The 18,384-nt window shown below is 50.6% G+C and overlaps 2 protein-coding genes across 2 annotated transcripts; one reads left to right on the forward strand and one right to left on the reverse strand.

Moving 5' to 3' along the window:
* Window positions 1–1,706: 1,706 nt before the first annotated feature.
* On the forward strand, window positions 1,707–2,756 carry LOC112877702 (F-box protein SNE). Its single transcript, XM_025942059.1, has one exon. The coding sequence runs from the start codon at window positions 1,925–1,927 to the stop codon at window positions 2,480–2,482; it is 558 nt and encodes a 185-aa protein (XP_025797844.1). The 5' UTR covers window positions 1,707–1,924; the 3' UTR covers window positions 2,483–2,756.
* A 4,264-nt stretch (window positions 2,757–7,020) lies between these two features.
* LOC112873733 (CASP-like protein 2U2) lies at window positions 7,021–11,374 on the reverse strand. The gene is made up of 3 exons (XM_025936773.1): window positions 10,991–11,374; window positions 8,978–9,110; window positions 7,021–7,647 (listed from the first exon to the last, which is right to left on the reverse strand). Exons 1-3 carry the CDS (start codon window positions 11,239–11,241, stop codon window positions 7,408–7,410), a joined length of 624 nt encoding a protein of 207 aa, XP_025792558.1. The 5' UTR covers window positions 11,242–11,374; the 3' UTR covers window positions 7,021–7,407.
* Window positions 11,375–18,384: the final 7,010 nt, after the last annotated feature.

The following is an 18,384-nucleotide window of genomic DNA, read 5'->3' on the forward strand; positions in this document are numbered from 1 at the left end:
ACGCGATCCCCGAAAAGCAAACAGCAGAATCCCGAAAACCACACGAACTAGCGGTCGCGAAATGTGCTAGCTTGTCGTGAGCCTAGGCACCATCTCTTGGACGGTTAAGGATTAGTTTATCAATCTTACTACCAATCCCCAGTCCAGAGTTCCAGACCCTTGACGCGCAATTTAAACAGCACTAGTACTATATGAAAAAAGCGACTAAACAAGGACAAACACAAAGGGAATGCTATTTGGTCAAAGCTAACGTAAGGCAACTGCAAGACAACTACAGTATAGACGTATAGTATATATACTGTATATACTCGTATATATAAAGGAAAAGGTCATCATTGAAACTTTGCATGTAGATGGCCCTACACAGTACAGATACAGACGCTCACAAATACGTACGCACGCACACTCACATCTATAAATACACGCACGCAGCTCTATCTCTACGAGCACTCCGAGAGACTGAGCCAGCTGATCCTTGGGATTGACAATGTCACCACGGGCGTCTCGTTGTCGAGAGACACGTCGACTACCACTGAAATAATAGCGCCGGTTAAATCCTACAATAAATCTAGAAAAAATGCGAGCACCCGTGCTCAGTCGAGAACTCGGATCCGGATAGGCAGATTCTATGATAAAGAATCTTACCAGTTAAGCTACGCTCTTTTCACATCAAATTAGAATTTTGTATCAATTACCAACTTAAATTCGGAACTGATGTATAAACATAGTTAAGCTACGCTCTTTTCACATCAAATTAGAATTTTGTATCAATTACCAACTTAAATTCGGAACTGATGTATAAACATAGTCTACCCATACCGGTTGAATAGCAGAATTTTAGGCTGTCAGTCAAAATGCCGCCCTGTCGCAGGCAGCTCATCACTCATCAGCCTCGTGGCACCACTGTGGGGAATGGTTCAGGAAGTCAAAAAGGTCAAAAGAAGCATGTAGTACGTACAAAAGCGGCAGTAACAAAAGGTGTGGATGGACCAAAGTGTAGTAATAAAGCTTATAAAACCAAAAAGAAGCACGCGCGCGCGCGAGCGTTCCCGTGAAATGTCACCACACGAAGGGCATTGCTTACAGGCCGGATTTACGTAACTTGCCACGGTAGACGGATTGCTCTCTCAGGAAATATGGTTCTAGAAAACCAGAACTCTCACGCCAACGGCCGGCTCCGCCACGTGCGTGCGTGATGTTACCAAGTAGAGTACGTGCGTGCATGAATACCGGACGACCCGCCCTTGAGGCCTTGACCGAGCTACAGTACGCCCAAGCTAGCAACCCAGCACGAGGCTCCGGCGTGCCTCCGCGGCCGCTCTGCTGCCGAGGATCACGTACCGGACGGCGGACGCGGCCGGCCCGGCGGCCGGGGAGGGTGGCGCACGCACGCACCCTCCGCCGCCGGTGGCGTCAAAACGGAGTACTTTTCTAATCCCTCGCGGGCGCCTACGTAACGCAACGTACGTCGCGCATCTCCACGCCGCTTGGCCCGTCCCGCTTGGCGCCGTCCCGCCCCTTCGGATCCTTCCCTTCCGCTTTGCGGTGCGCGACTGGCACGGGCGGTTAATTAGCGCAGGCGAGACGGGACGACGGACTCGCTCTCGCCACCAGCTAGCTTCCTCTCCCACGGCGACTCCTGCCATTGGAAACCCCCGGTGGCTGCTTTATTAATCGCCTTCCGATCGGGGGCGCCCCCACACGCGCACGCTAGAGTGGAAACGGAGTCAAAACGCCCGCCCCGCCGCCTCCCTATATATACGCTCTCGCCGCCCGCTGTCTCTCTCGCTCGTCTCCCATCCCCAGCAGCGTTCGTTCTCCTCGGTCGGTCGGTCAGTCCGTCACCTCCCGCCGCCGTCTCAACGTACCGCCGAGACGCGGGGGCCGGGGCGCGACGGCACGGGCGCCCGGAGCTGACGGGCGGATGGGAGCTGTAGCGTCGCCCGCGCCGCGGCGGCCGGGCGGGGCGGCGGAGGTGACGGAGCTGGAGCTGCGCATCCAGCTGCTGGGAGGAGGCGGCGGCTACAACATCAACGACAACGCGGACCTGCTGGCGGAGATCCTGGCGCGCCTGGACGGGCGCTCGCTGGCCGCGGCCGCCTGCGTGTGCCGCCTGTGGGCCGCCGTGGCGCGCCGCGACGCCGTCTGGGAGGCCCTCTGCCTCCGCCACGTCGTCGGCCCGGCGCCGCCGGCCGGCCCCGCCACGCGCGCCGTCGTCGCCGCGCTCGGCGGGTACCGCCGCCTCTACCGCCTGTGCCTGGGCCCGGCGCTGGACCGGCTCGGCCGCGCGGGGGGCGCGCTGGCGCAGGCCCAGGCGGCGCGCGCGCACCACCTGTCGCTCTCCCTCTCGCTCTCGCTCTTCTCCATCGACTGCTACGAGCGCCTCGGAGTCGGCGGCGGGGGCGCCGGCGCGGCCGCCAGGAGGCAGCCGGCGCCGCCGTCGTCGCTGCTGTTCCTCTGCAAGCCCGTCGACGTGTCGTGATGGCATTCAGCGCCGGCCGGGCAGGCGGGCGGGCACGAGCGGCCACCGCTGTCGCTCGCCAAATTAAAGCCGTCCCGGGCATGTCGCGTCGCGTCCTCGGCCTACGCTGCCTAGCCAACCATCCTCCACGTCGGAGCGTTCGACGGACGCCGCCGCTTGACACGATTATTAATTAGTTTGATTATGATTATTATTAGCACGGACGAACGAGCAAGCTAAGGGCTGTTGAGTCAATCCAAGCTGTAGTACTCCACCGGAGGGGCATATTAAATTGAAATAATCATTATTCTCTCTCTTTTGCTTTGTTATTAGCGGTTGCTGATGGTTCGTTGCGTTGCCGGGTGTACGCTTGGGGCTTGTCCGCGCCCGCTTGGCGACTTGCTATTCCGATGCACGCGCCTTGTACCGCTTCCTCGTGTTGCTGTTGCTTCGCCCGGATGCCCGCGTTGCGTGCGCGCGCTCGCCATCGCGCGTGCGCTGCCTAGCTCACCTACTGGGTGCCTAATCGTCTCAGCTCGCGCCATTGCTTTCGTTCCACGGCTGTCGTCGGCGCCCGCCCGCCCTGTGGGAGCGGGCGGACGCACGCGTGATCTAGCCGTGACGACGCCGGGCGATCGTTGCCGGGCTCCCGATCGAGTGAGCCGACGCTTCTGTTCTGCTGCTGGGGATACGCTCGGCACCACCACGGCGCTCCCAGGACGTCAACTGCCGGGGGACCGCGCGGCGGGAATGGAACGGGACCGACCAGGCCGTTGCTTCCGTGGCGCCAGCGATCGTTAAGCGGAGCTATATATCCGATCCATGTTTCGAAATTTTTGCCGCTACGAAATCCGCCGAGCTCCTCCAATTCAGGACGGTGAGGACATCAGCGAGGTGTGCCTGGAAGTTTTTGGGCAGGCGAGGCGAGGACCGAGGAGCGCAGGGTGCAGATCTGCGTCTGCTCTGCTGGGTCGGCTACACGCGTCATTTTAGGCTTTTTCTCTGCCGAGCCAGAGGCCAGCGGCCTACTCCGTGTACTACTGACTGTAAACACCGTGCTTGCATGCAGTCAAAAGGTAAAAAACGCACGACGTGAAAACCGTTCCCTGTCCGTCCGTCCGGTCCGGTGACCAGTGCACAGTCAGGCTGAGCCGCTGAGACACCTCGTCGTGGTGCTGTCTGTGCGCACTGTGTAGTCTCGCTCTGCGCCCCGCCGTCTACTTTCGCGTACACCTAGCAGCTCCCGTGTTGGCCACATCACGAGCCAGCCAGCACAGTACATGGTACGTGATGGCTCTCTGGTCACCGACGCCGACGCGTCGTCGGTCTCGCGTCTCGACGTGCGACCGAATCGAAAGCGTGCCGGGACGTATTCCGGATCGGGAAACAAGAGGCTTTCTGGAAAGGCCCGCTGCTCTCGCACCCGTTTCGATCGATCAGTCGGGCCGTCTACGTGAAATTAAAGGTGCAGCTCGACCGGACGTCCCGTCACGTCCAACAGCCACAGAAGCCATTTGCCGCACCGGATGCTAGCGAGCCGGCTGTGGCGCCATACATCGTGTTTGCATGATATTCTTTCAAAAAAGATGTCTGCATGATCTATAGGCATTCTCCAAATCCCATGCATGCGATGCTAGTGCATGCCCTAGTGCTAATATCTCGAGAACTTGTGATCAGATATGAATTCAAGAGTTGGGTTTTAAGGAAGGTAACGGTGTAGATTTTATGCAAGGAGCGTGTTTCTTAAGGAGTAGACTAGAGTATGGGTGCGGTGGATAACACTTGAGTAGATAGAAATGGATCATCGGATGAAGATCTAATTCACGTGATTATTTCTTACAATGCCTTTCTTGTTCTTCTTCTTCTTTTTATTTAAAACATGACATTTTTCTTCCTCGCGACAAGCCAGTAACTCACCATCGCCGGAGCACTCCCCCCATCCTACCACACGCGCATGTTCCGTCTCTACTATAGCACCGGAACATATTATAATGTATGAACAACTCGTTGCTAAGAACTCTACTAGAGAACGAACTATTGGGCTTCTATCCTAATATTTAATTTGAAGGCTCCACTCATGATGATAGATTATTGGTCTTCTACCATCCCATGTATAAAAGGAGACCACGTGTACATGTTTATCAAGTGAACGAGAATTGGATTCCTCCTTACAACCATGCGCCTCTTATATTTACGTTCTTGTGATTGTACTTGAGGTAGTTAAGCCAGACGATCTTCAACAATCTCTCACGCCTCACGTGCTACCTGGGTTCCTCTTTAAAACTCCATAATCTTCCTCGCTCGCCAATGCCTTGCACAGTCCCTTCTTCCAAAGATCAACATTACAGGAAGGAAGGAGATAGCGTTTGGCCATAAAAATCTATTTGTTCTAATTTGACACCCTCACCTTTGTGTTCTCTGCATTTGCCTCTGGGACAACATCCACCAAAAAGAGCCTTTTCTAGGCTCCGATGCTATACCTACAGTAGTACCAGTACTGTCCATTATTCGCAGTTCGGACAGGAGCGTGCAGCAGTATATACGTGTAAGGAGGAGGCTGCGCCAGCAGACAAACGTAAATTCAACAGGGTTCACGAGCTAGGCGAAAAAGTTGCGCAATCCAGCCAAAACGCCAGCACGACGGAGATTTGCAAGCTAGCTAGCTGCCGCCGCCAGGTCACCATCGAGCTTGTACGTACGTTCATTACTCGCGTGGAAGAAGCTAAGGAAAAAACAGATCGAAAGGGTTGGCCTCGAATGAACGTATCCTGTCGTCAGGCGGTACTCCACGCCACGGCCACGGACACCCCCGCACAGCGCCGCGCCGGGGATTCCTTGCGTATCGGAGCGTGCTCTCTCCACTCGGACGAAGAATCTATGGCCGCCTCGTAAACGACATGGAGGCCGCAGCTTCGGGGCGCTCACGAGACATGGCCGCGGAGTCGCCTGTCATCGACGGCAAGTCGCCAAAACCCAGTGGCCGGCCAGCGGCTAGCTAGGCGCGTGCGCGCACACACACACAACAATCGGTGGCTCGGTGCGGTGGATCGCCAGAAGTTCCACCGCGCAAAACGCACATCTCGTACTACCATGGCCGGCCGCCGCGCTCGGAGGGGTTATGATGACACGCCACACGTGCCCGATGCATGGGCGCTGGGCGCCGCGCCGAGTTCACGGGGGCGGGCAATGGGGAGCTGTCAAACCGACGCGGGCGGCCATGGTGGTACGGCTCCTGCATGGCCGGTCAGGACACGGGAGCCTGCTGGGCGCGGCTGGGGGAGAGCTAGGAGGGGTCACGGGGCTCGCTCACGTGTGGGAAGGGGCCGCGCGCAACCTCCCAAGCCCCCATGTCCGCATGCCGTGGAAATGACAAGCTCCCATGCCAGGGCTACCCGACGCTGCGCTTGGTACGATGGCTGCCCCCGCTGGCCGGCCGGCTGGATCCTCGCGGTGACGCGGACACCGCCGGCGCCGGCTAAAAGAAGGCGCATGCACTTGGGAGTGACTGGACTGCCTCAGGCCCAGTGTACCTCTAAACTTGGACCTACTCAGAAACGAGATATACACTGCTATTTGCACTGGTTGCGGCTAGCCGTTTTATGTGCATACGCTGTGCCTGCCTTTGTACATTTTTACAGGCTACAAGACAGTAGAGCCAGAACATACAAAGATGTACTGTGTGGCATCTCCAACTCCAATAAGAGCATATCGATCTTCTGGGCTTTTGCTGTGGTGTTTGGCTATCACGCACGACTTGATCCCTAGTTCTTTTTTTTTTTAAAAAAAGCTTGATCTCTAGTTCTAGGACTACGTTTCCTGGGTTCACTTTTCAGACACGTCGTCGCAGTTGGTTTGCATGCATGAATGTGCATGTGGATGTATTCTGGCTTGGTGGCATACCTAATTCCTGCGCCGGTGTTGCCGAGGTAGGGGCCAGTGCAACCCACATGACTCAAAACGACGGATGCAAGTCGCCACGATTTTTCTGTTTTCAAAAGCTGCAGAGCTGCCAGTCTGCTTCTGGATGACACAAGGCAGGCAGAGATGCAAGAAGAGCCTGAATACGTGCGGCCAATGGGCTCACTGTACTACTGCAATGCATCCTGTCAGACTAGGGCCCACGGCTATGCTCCATTTCCTTTTTTGTTTTTCGAGTTTGCTCCATTTCCGAAAGTACCCTTCTTCTTTTTTCCCCCTTAAGAGGGTAATATATATTCTTATCACCGTCATGAAAAGACCACCCATCACGTGCCGAATGGCTCGGTCCACATAGAACGGCCCATCACGTGCCGAAAGGTTCGGTCCATATAGGACGGCCCATCACGTGCCGAAAGGCTCGGTCCATAATAGGACAGCCCACCAAGTGCACAATTGTAATGGGCCTCAAAGGGTCACTTTGGACATCAAGGACAAGAACGGCGAGCCATTTTGACCATCCCTGAATCGAGGACTCGTAGAACGCCGCATGTGCTGCCACAACGGATCTGCCCTCTGGGCAGCTCGCATGGTCATGGCAGTACCCGAGCAGTAAATGATGGCAGGTGACAACGGCTACTGTATACAGTAGTAACCAAGGGAGTAAATTCGGTAGCCCTGCCGTCCTGCAGCGGCGACAGCGGTCGTCGATACATCGCTTTCCCGCACGTTTATTGCCATACTACTACGTACACAAACACCTCGGATCACTTCACATCATTTACATACAGGTCCCAGAGACTTTTTATGGCTACGCTGCGCTGACAGACGACGACAGACAGGTAGCAGCATCCCAACACCAGAAAAAGAGAAGGAAAAAAGCTCAAACCGGAGAAGAAGACCATCATCCATGGCGCTGTGGTTCCAGACTGGGGGTTAAAACCTAGAAAGAGGCCGGAGGCATGCACTCCGGCCTGTGTTCCTAGACTGAACTGAAGAGGCTGATCGAGCGCCGGGTCGCCGGCCGATCATCACTTCCTCCCCTTGCCGCTGCCGTACAACCGGAAGAGGTTGAACGCGGAGACGAGCGAGATGCCGACCATGTTGAGGCTTGCCGCGACGGCGCAGGCCACGGCGCCCCCCGCCTGCGCGCAGAACCGCTTGTAGAGGTGGCACGTCTTCATCCACTGGAACTGCGTGTTGCCGTACTTGCCGATCATCGCCGCCTCCATCGCCACCGCCACCGCCGAGATCGTGAAATACGCCATCACCTGCATCCATGCCACCACCCAGGTTGTTCACAGAACGGAGGAGTTGCTTGCTGCTGACACGGTTTACGGCAAGAACGACGACAGGCGTTATCAGAGCAAAAGACTGCTAGCTGCCGACAGTTTAGTGCGAGACAGGCATTAGAACGATCTAGAGCTTGGCATGACGCCATGTGGTGCCTCTGATCTGTGGTCTCGCCAACTACTACCTGCTAACGCTGCCCATCGCAGTGGTTCTTGAATCTTGACTGTACTGCGCACTGAGGATGCTGCTGCATTCGGGCAGCAAAATGCACATGCTGGTATACCTGACAGTGAGCCAGGATGGTCACACTCTGTATCCCAACATTTGGTAGCCTTGGAACATAATGCATCTTATCATTTCACTATATATATATATATTATACTAGGTCTTTCCAAAGAAATTGTTTCACTATATACTAGCACAACACGTATATGACTACAAAATTAGTGAAAAAGTGTATTTTTAGGCACTTGGTTATATACTTGGGCGGCCTTAATTAAGCAAGTCCTTCTTGGTCACAGTGGTTTATCAATTTCAATGGAATATGCTAAACCATAGCTCAGGTTTTGATTTGTGATATGTGACCTGCTTACAGTGTACTGAAACGTGCGTTTTGACTCGAATGCAGAGCTACACAAGTGATTTGCCAGGAAGGCAGGAAGCATGTGACATGGCGATATATAACCTAATCAGCAATATCCGGCGACACGAAAGGTGTCCTGTATGATATAAATGCAAAATTAAGGTGACAATTAATGCCGCCTTCTATTTCCCCTCTCTTTATAGGTCAAGATCTCCCTAAAAGAATGTCATGCTGACCATTTGCAGACCAAATTACTCCTTGAAAAGCATAAGACGAAAGTGTTGTTCCTAATTTCCTATCAGCAATTGACACGTCCAGCATACAAATTACTCCTAAATGTTAATGTTTTTCCCCCTTATCTCCCTTTTCAATCTGCTATATGAATATTACTGTTCGGACGTCAGAGTATTGTCCAGCTCAGAGTGACTATTTGTTCATCACGAGTGCTTCTCCTAAGAGGAAGCACTAGTCCTAACCTTACTGTAGGCTGGGCCAAAACTTTGGGTAAAAGTCTACTTAGATGTCTCCATCACGTCTCGTACGCACAGTACAAAAGATGTCGAGAGCTCAAGGGCTACAGAACAGCAGAATCTACACCCAGAAAGTTTAGAAAATGATAGCAGAACAATATAATCACTTGATGGTGACAAATAACACACCTGCAAGAACATACCGACAGCGACCAGAAACTCTAAACGCCGCTGGTGATAATTATAAATACTTGCCTGATCGCAAGAGAAGATAGCCCATGCCATGGGCCTGCTGATGAGGACGCCACCTGTCAGGATGCTCACCAAGCACCTCGCCCCCTGGAGCAGGCTATAACACGCCGCCATCCCATTTGCTATCACCAAAAATCTGCAAATCAACGAACAGGCTTTAGCAATAATCCAGCCTCTTTTCCCAAATTTATTTATGCTCCGGATGGATGAAATCATCCGTGATTCGTATATATCATTGGTTCCGAGGACTTGGGTGAAAAAAAAAATCTTATCCTGAGGATTTTTCCCTTCCATGTGGCCCTAATGAAAAACCACCTACTCTGTGGGCATGGTTAGCTCTTCAGACTGTCAGTACTTTGAATGTTACACGATCCCACGCTGCTGCATCATGAAGATGGTCCTCCTTGCAGCTGTAAATGTGTACAGCAGTACAGCACCGAGGACCGGCTATTACTATTAATTAAGTGAGAACAGATTGTGATAGTCTAGCACCATGATTATGTAGTTTATTTTGTAATTACCCATCACTGTTGACTGCCCAGCATACTAGTAAATCACAGTGATCATGGACTACTGTATCGCTTGCAATTTTTTTTTCTATCAAAGCGATACTGATGCTACTGTTTCCCCCGTGCCATGTTCAAAGCTGTAGGAATTGAACAGCTAAGAATTTGGTCAGACCTAAGATGGTTGACTTAGGATAAACTTAAAAATACTAGCACTGTTTCTAACAAAAAAAATATTAACAGACGATAGCAGTTAATCATTAGCTTCTCCAAGAGAAGTTCACTCGATCTGGGACATACTGTATACCATAAGAAAAACCAGCACCTCAATAAAAAGTATATTGAGCGAATAATATAGCAGTTGGAATATTGGGAGCACTATTTGTTGGCATGTGAAGCAAAATTGAAATTCCTGATGTGCCGGAACCGTGCTGGTAGGCGAGAAGTAGGTCGCATTCATGCGGCGGCCATGAATGATCTAGTAACCACTAACACTGCAACGGGCAGCCGAGCCAAACCACGTGGTAGTTGCCAATCGTTACTCCGCCTCGCAGTGAAAACCTCATCCAGAACACCAGCACGCTCCCAGCACCGCGCCACCGCCACCAGATCGACAAGGGAGAAGAAGAACACGCTGCGAATGCGATGTCCACAAGACAGGACAGGCAGCGCCATGAAAGCAGCTGCCACTCTGGGCACGACACCACGGCCTCCTTCCATGCGAACCACGGCCGGGCCTGCCCGCGCGCGGCCACCGGTGAAGAAGGCTTCCCCCGGGCAGCCACGGCGCCGGCGGCACTGGCAGACGCATGGGTCCGTCCTCGCCGAAGCGGCAGGGAAATAAACCTGCCCAACTGTGCGTGCCCCGGCAGCAGCTTTTAAGCGGCTGCTTCCGCTGCGCCGCCGTACGTGTGGTTGCCCGTTGGCCTCGCCATTAATCTCCCTCAACCCCTCCACCAAATCTGATACTCCACCGTACAGTTTTGGTGGCGCGATGTGTACGAGTTAAGGAAATGACGTGCTCTACATAACCAGCCAGCCGGGAAACCAGATTATGGAAGCTTTCCTCACTTGCTTAGTGGCCATCAGCGTCAGACGTGTGCCTTGCGATGGAAGCGAGATACTAACCTCCTAGCCTAATACTGCTAGTGGATGGAACAAATTAAAATCACTTGGTTTTTACTGACCAGTGGCTAGGCGAGCGCTCATCTCTCCTGACCAGTGACTAGTTGGAGCAAATAATTTGGCCGCTGGAAAAGGAATATTATCACTGTGCTGGGATTTGTGACGTGCGAGCATGCGAACTTAATTGTGGAGAACTTTGCGCAAAAAAAAATTATAGAATGACAATTATTAACAATTGTAAAAAAATCGCTTGCTGCTGTTGCGTGGAGCCATGCCATGCATCATTGGGAGGCCATAATGAATCGTAGTAGATGGAACATTGCACAGGGAAGAGGCGGAATGGGAGGTCGAGCTATGGGATCGACGACGGATCGGAGGCGCTTACGCGAGGGACTGCATGTCGGTGTACCGGGCCTCCTTCTCGACGGAGAAGAAGACGCGTGTCTGGCGGTCGGCGCCCAGCAGCGCCGCGGCGAGCACCGCGAGCCCGCACGCCGCGCACCGCAGGAACAGCTCCGCGGCGCGCACCCGCCGCTCCAGCGCCGCCGGCACGCGCCCCGCTTGGCCGTAGTAGCACACCGGCACGTTGCCGGGGCTGACGCCGTTGCCGGCCGCCGCTCCTCCTCCTTGGCTCATGGCTGATCGATCTCCCGCGAGCTACGATTACGAGCGCGGCCGCTGGAGGGGAGAGTGGAAGCTGTTGCGAGCGAGGTCGGAGAGGAGTGGGCTGAGCCGCGGTGTACGCTGCGGGAGGACGCGGCGTTTAAAAGCACAGAGCGGAGGCAGGGGAGCGTAAATGTGCAGGGTCTTCGCTAGATGCACTCCACCAACCCGGCATGCTTGGGTAGCCGTCCGGCTGAGAAATTAATGGGTGGGGTGAAACATTGACGTGTTTTTCATCTTTTGATTTGACTTCGTCTTTTTGGCAAATCCGTGGAATGCCACATGATTTTCAGTTCTGCGAGATCGGTATGTGAGGCTGGCCAATAGTAGTATGTCACTGAGATGTCATGGTAATTCAGCTGTACACCTAAAGTTATTTAGTTGCGTATGAATTGAATATCAGCCTGACCTTTTATTTTGTCATGACGAATTGACGATGTTCCATGAATCATTCAGTGGAGAAAACTGGATCAAAAAAGTTACAAATGTTGGACAAACATTAGCAAACGAAATTTGAATAGTAATGCATTATAATTTACATCTTGCAACATGAAAAAGGTACATTATTGTTTATATTCAAGTTAAATATTTTTTTCATCGCTTTGTTCACGTCTATTGGATCCTACCCGCGACGTCGATACGCGTTAGGAGGCAGCATAGATGCTTGACTTGTCCGCCCGTTGTTATCTTATCATCCCTCTATTGACGCCGCAAATCCAACCACGACACAAAAAGGCGTCAATTATATTATGTACTCCTCCGGTCCTCTCCTATATATGAGAGCAAGTGTTGTCTTCTAGACAAATAATAGAAGTTTTTATTTATATCAACACAATTACATCGATGTGAAAGCAAGTATGGTCTAGATCCACCAAATAGATTTTCTTGTGTATCAAATTATAAAAGGAGTGGTTAGTCACCTCACTTAGAACATGTGGTTGTGGCAGAATTTTCTTGTTTTAAGGCGAGAATATTTTCATCTTTAGAGGGTTTTCTTTAGGTACTTTCTTTATGTTGCAATCTTTGCTGAGTTTGTATGTTCTGAACGTATCTAAACTCTGAAAAATCCAAAATTTTCAAGTGTATAACAACGTAGTGTGCCTAACACTGGTAGGCCCAGAATGATGGGTCGTTCGGCCCTAGAAGCCTAGAGCTCTAGACCCTAGATGAGGAGATGCATTCAAGATGGAGAAGTCCTCGTCCGGATCTTGGAGGATGGGTGAAGCAAACGCCTGATATACGTCTTCTATTTATTCCTTGGATCTCCTATCAAGAAAAGCTGGTGTGGAAAGACAAATCTTCGGTTGGTTCCGCGGTGAGCTGTGAAAAAACTGCTGTCTGATGTCTCCTGTGAAAAAGCTGTTATGAGATACCTGCTGTGAAAAAGCTGCAAGTCGTTTGGTTCAAACTGCTGTGAGTTGTCGACTGTGAAAAAGTTATATATTGTCTTTATGCAAATTGACAGCATACAATATTTCTTTGTAATGACCAAATTCCTTTTCCTTTAAATCTTTATTTTTATATATATATGAAAATATTTGGAGTTAACTTTTTGTATTCTTTTTTATTTTTATTTTCCTATATATGAAAATCTTTATTTTCTTATATATAAAAAATAATTGAAAGGGTATATACGTGACCAACAGTAGGTGTGTAGTTTTTACAAATTTGGAAAAGCTGCAAAAGCAGTGTAGAACCTACTTTCAAATTTGTAGTATAGAAAAGCAGCTTTTCAAAGCAGCTGCAGAAAAGCTGAACCCTTTTGGTTCAACTTCTGCTTTCTGAAAGCAGAAGCAGGTTCAGAAAGCTGAACCAAACGCAGCCTTCGTCCTACGTAGAAATTTTATTGAAATCCCTAGATGAAGGGTGCATTTGTTATAAGAGAAAACAATCAGGTTTCTATCCATTTGTTACTTACCGTGACAACTTAATTTGCATTTGTAAAACAAACCACCTCACGGTCACTATTAGAAACAGGAACCTTATAGATTGTGAACTCAAATTCAGTGGAATTCGTTAAGAACGAATTAAAATGAAAAGTTGGTAGAACTGGCCAACCTCAGCTCCTCTAGTTAACTCCATAAGGTACATCTCTTTCGTGTACTAGTGGATATGCATGTGCCACAAGCACGTGTTTAAAGTTTCTTTTTGAGCATTTGTTGGGAACCAAAAGAAATTACAAATGCACCTTATATATACAAAATCTCATTCATACACAATAAAATTATCAAAAATAATATATATAGGACTAATCCAATAATGGACATGTCGTGTATCAAGATCAAGGCACACAGAGTATGTTTAGTCGTATACACCATACATTTATTCAATCATCACGAATTCTAGCATCTAAAGATATTCTGATAAGCCATTAACACTCACAATCTTTAAGACCATGACCTGCAGAAACAATACATGTGATTAGAAGAGCACGAAAGCATATGACTATGTGAGTGTATAAATGCATATTATTACACATCATAAATATATAAAGCTGAAGCACAAACACACCTCAAGACTCTAAGACATCTCTATATACAATATTCTTCGTACTCTTTTCAGTAGGATCGATATTCATATTTCTCTTTGCAAGAACCCACTGTTATCGCCATATTTTGACCAGGCCAGAGGTGGGCTATTGAGCAAGATGGGCTTAGAAGGCAGTCGTGATAAGGCTTGCGAATTGGGCCTGTGCGCAAGATGGAGGCTATAAGGCCGCGTAAATTAGGAATAAGCAGTTAAGATTCGTGTCGTGTTAGGTTAGGGTTAATTAAAGAGAACAAGTCTACGGACTATAAATGTGTACCATGAATAAACAAGAAACAGAATCAATCATCATCAACTCTCGGCGTATCGCCTCCCCTGTTTTAGGGTTTTTCATCGGGTAAGCGCCACGCGACCCCGATCACGTCTTGCGTGATCGGGGTAGCGTCACCCTTGCTCGTTCGTTTATACGTTGCTCGTGCTGAAGCCTTGTAGATGGCGAGTAGCGTTGCTTATCCTGGCATGCGTTGAGTAATCTTTTCTTTTGGTGCTTTCATTGTGCTTTATGCGTTGCTCTCGCATGTTTGATCATCGTACCCGTTCGTGGGTATGATTGTTTTGTCTTGTTTCGTAGTTGTCAGTAGATCCAATCTGTTATGGCTGGTTTCTATGCATTTAGAAGCTTGGCTCAATATGTGCACGATTAGACCTTGCAAACGAGTTGAATGATCCGATAGTATGCTCTGTATCGGCTTTTGCTTGAATAGAGGTTGTTTGGGAATCGGCTTTCAGTTGTTCTCTTGCTCTCTGTTTAGATCGTTTTGTCGATGCTTTTGTGTATCTGTTAGGCTCAATTACGTGTAGGATGTTCCGATCGTGTAGTGAGGGCTTAGTTGTTGTGGATTGGATTAGATTGTTATTTATGAAGCAAGTTTTGTTTAAATATATACATACGTATCAGTTTCTATATTGCCTGTTCCAAAGATCCGATCCGGTATTGACGCAATCGGCTCTTCATAGCCGATGCCGGGAAGGATGTAATGAGCCGATCACGGCTCGGATTAACCTTTACATATGTCTGTGCACGCAGGAGTTTGATACGTCACACCTTCCTGATCGGGTGTAGGATCAGGTGGCACGCCTAGCGACTCTCAGCCAGGGCGCGCGCCAGATCACTGGGCCGTTGACCGAGGGACCGGGGCCCACCAGCCGTCCCGGAAGCCTCCCGGCTCCTCGTGTTGCCTGTCGCTGCCCGCCGGCGGGTTTTGACCGACAACACATTCTGGCACGCCCGGTGGGACCTTCTTCATCGACTTCGTCATCGCCATCGGCACCATCTTCATCGACTCCATCATCTTCGTCGACTCCGTCAGTGGTGGTCAACAAGATGGCAAGGGAGGATCCGATCTCTTATGAAGAGCTCTCTGCTGAACACAAGCAGAGGTATGACGAAATCAAGACTCAGTTTGAGGCCGACCTCATCGGCTCTTTCGAAAGGACTCGCAACCACGGTATCAGGTGGAGAGGTTTTTCGCCTGAAGGTGCTCTTGATGGAGTGGATCTATCTACCCCGTCTGAAGACCGTACCAGAGCTTTGCGGCAGGAGGTGAATTATGCAGTGGCTCATTCGTTGCACCGGCATTCTGAAAGTCTGGTTAATGCTTTTGAGCGTGTAGCTTTACGGGTGGTCCAAGAAATAATGAAACATCAACATTCTCCAACTGGGCCTGCTCTGGGAAGCCATAAGGGAGAATTGCCGTTCCAGACCAGACCTCCTTTGCCTTATGCACTTGCAGCGGCGGAATCACATGGTGCTCCGGCTTACGTGGTTTACAAAGTGGGGGGTGATCCCACAGATCACCAGTTCTTCAGTGAGCCGCCCAAGGAGATCCCACATGGTTACATGTGCGCATATATTCCGGATAATAATAACCCGACGCATCTCTCACAGAAAGTAACTGGAGGGGTTCCTGGAGCTGACGCGGATAAACAAGCTTGGCTAGCAACTTATGCCACAGGGCCGAGTCATGATAGTGTGCACTCGGCCCCCGGATCACAAACGGCGGAGCAAATTGGTGCCATCCTAAGGGATCAGTTTGGCATTTTGCCAAAAAAGAGAGCAATCGGCTATACGAAGCCGTATCCGAGTGATTATGACCTAATTCCATCGCCACCCAAGTATCGGCTCCCCGAGTTTACCAAATTCAGTGGGGCAGAAGGTGCTAGTTCCATCGAACATGTGAGCCGATATTTGGCACAGTTAGGTATGATTTCTGTGTCGGATCCATTACGAGTAAGGTTCTTTTCGCAGTCGCTTACGGGGTCGGCCTTCGGGTGGTACACGTCACTGGGTCCTGACTCCATCCGTATGTGGAGACAGTTGGAAGAGCAATTTCATATTCAGTATCATTCAGAAGCTGCAGAAGCAGGAATTGCTGATTTGGCCCAAATGCGACAGAAGCGTGGAGAAACCGTGGCAGAATTTATTTGACGTTTCAGGGAGATGAAGAATAGGTGTTATTCAACGCGGATCCCAGAAAAGGAAGCTGTGGAATTGGCATCTCTAGGGTTATTGAAGCCGATTAGAGATCTGGCTTTTCAATTGGAATTTACTTCACTGGCACATCTTGTCCAGAAGTTGACGATGCATGAGCAGCGTCACCCCGAGCTGTACCAGGAAAAGTTCAAACGCCAAATAGCACTAGCTGACACTGAAGAAGCCGATGACTCCGGGGAAGAGGCAGAAGTATCGGTTGCAGAATGGGCTCGTGGTGCAAATCCCGTATCGTGCAAGTGGGTAAAGCAAACAGGACCGGCAAAGGGGTTTGATTTTGATGTGAGCAAAGTGGAACAAATTTTTGACTTATTGCTAAAAGAAAAACAGTTGAAGTTTTCAGAAGGTTACAAACCCCCTACGGCGCAAGAGCTGAAAGGAAGGTCATATTGCAAATGGCATGATTCGTTCACCCACAGCACAGGCGATTGTAAGGAGCTCCGTCGGCAGATCCAATCGGCTATTGAGCAAGGCCGGTTGATCTTGGGACAGACCGCCATGAAAGTCGATACACAGCCGTTCCCTGGTGTCAATATGGTGGAAAGTAACGATCGGACGGCAAGGCGACAACTCAACTTCGCACTGGGCATCAACATGGCGGGGGTGGCATCACGCCGCCAGGTCAAAGATGGAGAGGCTGATTCGAGCAATCGGCCCCAAAATGAAAAGGATGAATACGTTACAGAAAGGCAAGTAAGGTACGTAAGGAATCAACGGCCGACTTCTTCTGGTCTTCTCAGGAAATACGAGTACCAGTATCAGCAGCGCCTCCGTCGGGAATCTGAAGAAGAGGAATATGAGCGCCGGACCGGGAAGCGTTTGAGGAAGCACGAAGAGGCCCGCGACCATTGGCACTGCCCGTTCTTCAGGTACTGTTGGGATTCAGGTATGAGCCGATTGCCTACAATCAGAGATTGCCCAGAGTGTGGACCAAGGAGGCCAGAAGCAAGGGATTCGGTTTTCCAGCGGATAGGACCTGCCTTAATCCGGCAAGTGCGGGTTCGGTCACCACAAAAGGAAGATGAAGAAGAAGACAGGTATCATCATCCTCGTTGGTGCCCCGATGGACTTAGTCGTTCCCAGAAGCGCAGGGTTCAGCGGCTGCGTAGCTTGGAGGAGGCCGAAGCTAAGTACATCGAGACTTTAAGGAAGGCACGACCAGATTTGGCAGAACAAGTTCACTATGTGCAGGAAAAGGAGTCGCGCCCACCCAGGAAGGAATGGCGACCCAAGTCAACGAAAGCCGATAAGAAGGTATCGGCTGATGCACATATGGTTTTTGTGCTTCCTGCAGAGTTCCATGCGAGGCCCCAGGAGGAGCCGTCGGTGGCCCAACTTGATTTGGGACCTCGGCCGGTGATATTCGAGAAGCCACAAGCTAAGAATTACAAACATCTGAAGGCTTTGTATCTTAAGGGGTTTATTAACGGCCAGCCCGTGAATAAGATGTTGGTGGATACGGGAGCAGCGGTCAACATTATGCCATACTCAGTCCTACGCCGTTTGGGGCGGTCCTCCGCAGACTTGATCAGGACCAATGTCACCCTAAGTGATTTTAACGGACAGACTTCAGAAGCCCAAGGTGTCCTTAGTGTGGATCTCACCGTTGGAAATAAAACTGTCCCGACCTCGTTTTTCGTCGTCAACAGCAAGAGCACCTACAACGTTTTACTTGGTCGGGATTGGATCCACACCAACTGTTGCATCCCTTCCACGATGCATCAATGTTTGATCCAATGGGACGGAGACGAGGTGGAAATGGTCCAGGCAGACGACTCGATCGAAATTTCACATGCGGCCATGAGCATTTGGGATGCGAAAGATCAAGAGCCGATTTCAGGAATAAGCCTGGAAGGGTGTGATCGCATCGAGGCTATAAAAAACGGAGTAAGGCTGGTCTTATCCACCGGCCTCACGGAATAAAGGAACAGGAGGCAACATTTGGTAGCAGGGTCATAAAGGACGGTTCTTGCAATCGGCCCCGAAGAATCGAAGTTGTAAATATAAATGTGTTTCGTAGTCGTTATAAAATGGCCAGCATTAACAGCTGGCCCTGTTCTTTTTACAAAAACTTGGAA

Source organism: Panicum hallii, chromosome 9 (assembly GCF_002211085.1).
Source record: "Panicum hallii strain FIL2 chromosome 9, PHallii_v3.1, whole genome shotgun sequence".
Taxonomy (NCBI): Eukaryota; Viridiplantae; Streptophyta; class Magnoliopsida; order Poales; family Poaceae; genus Panicum; species Panicum hallii.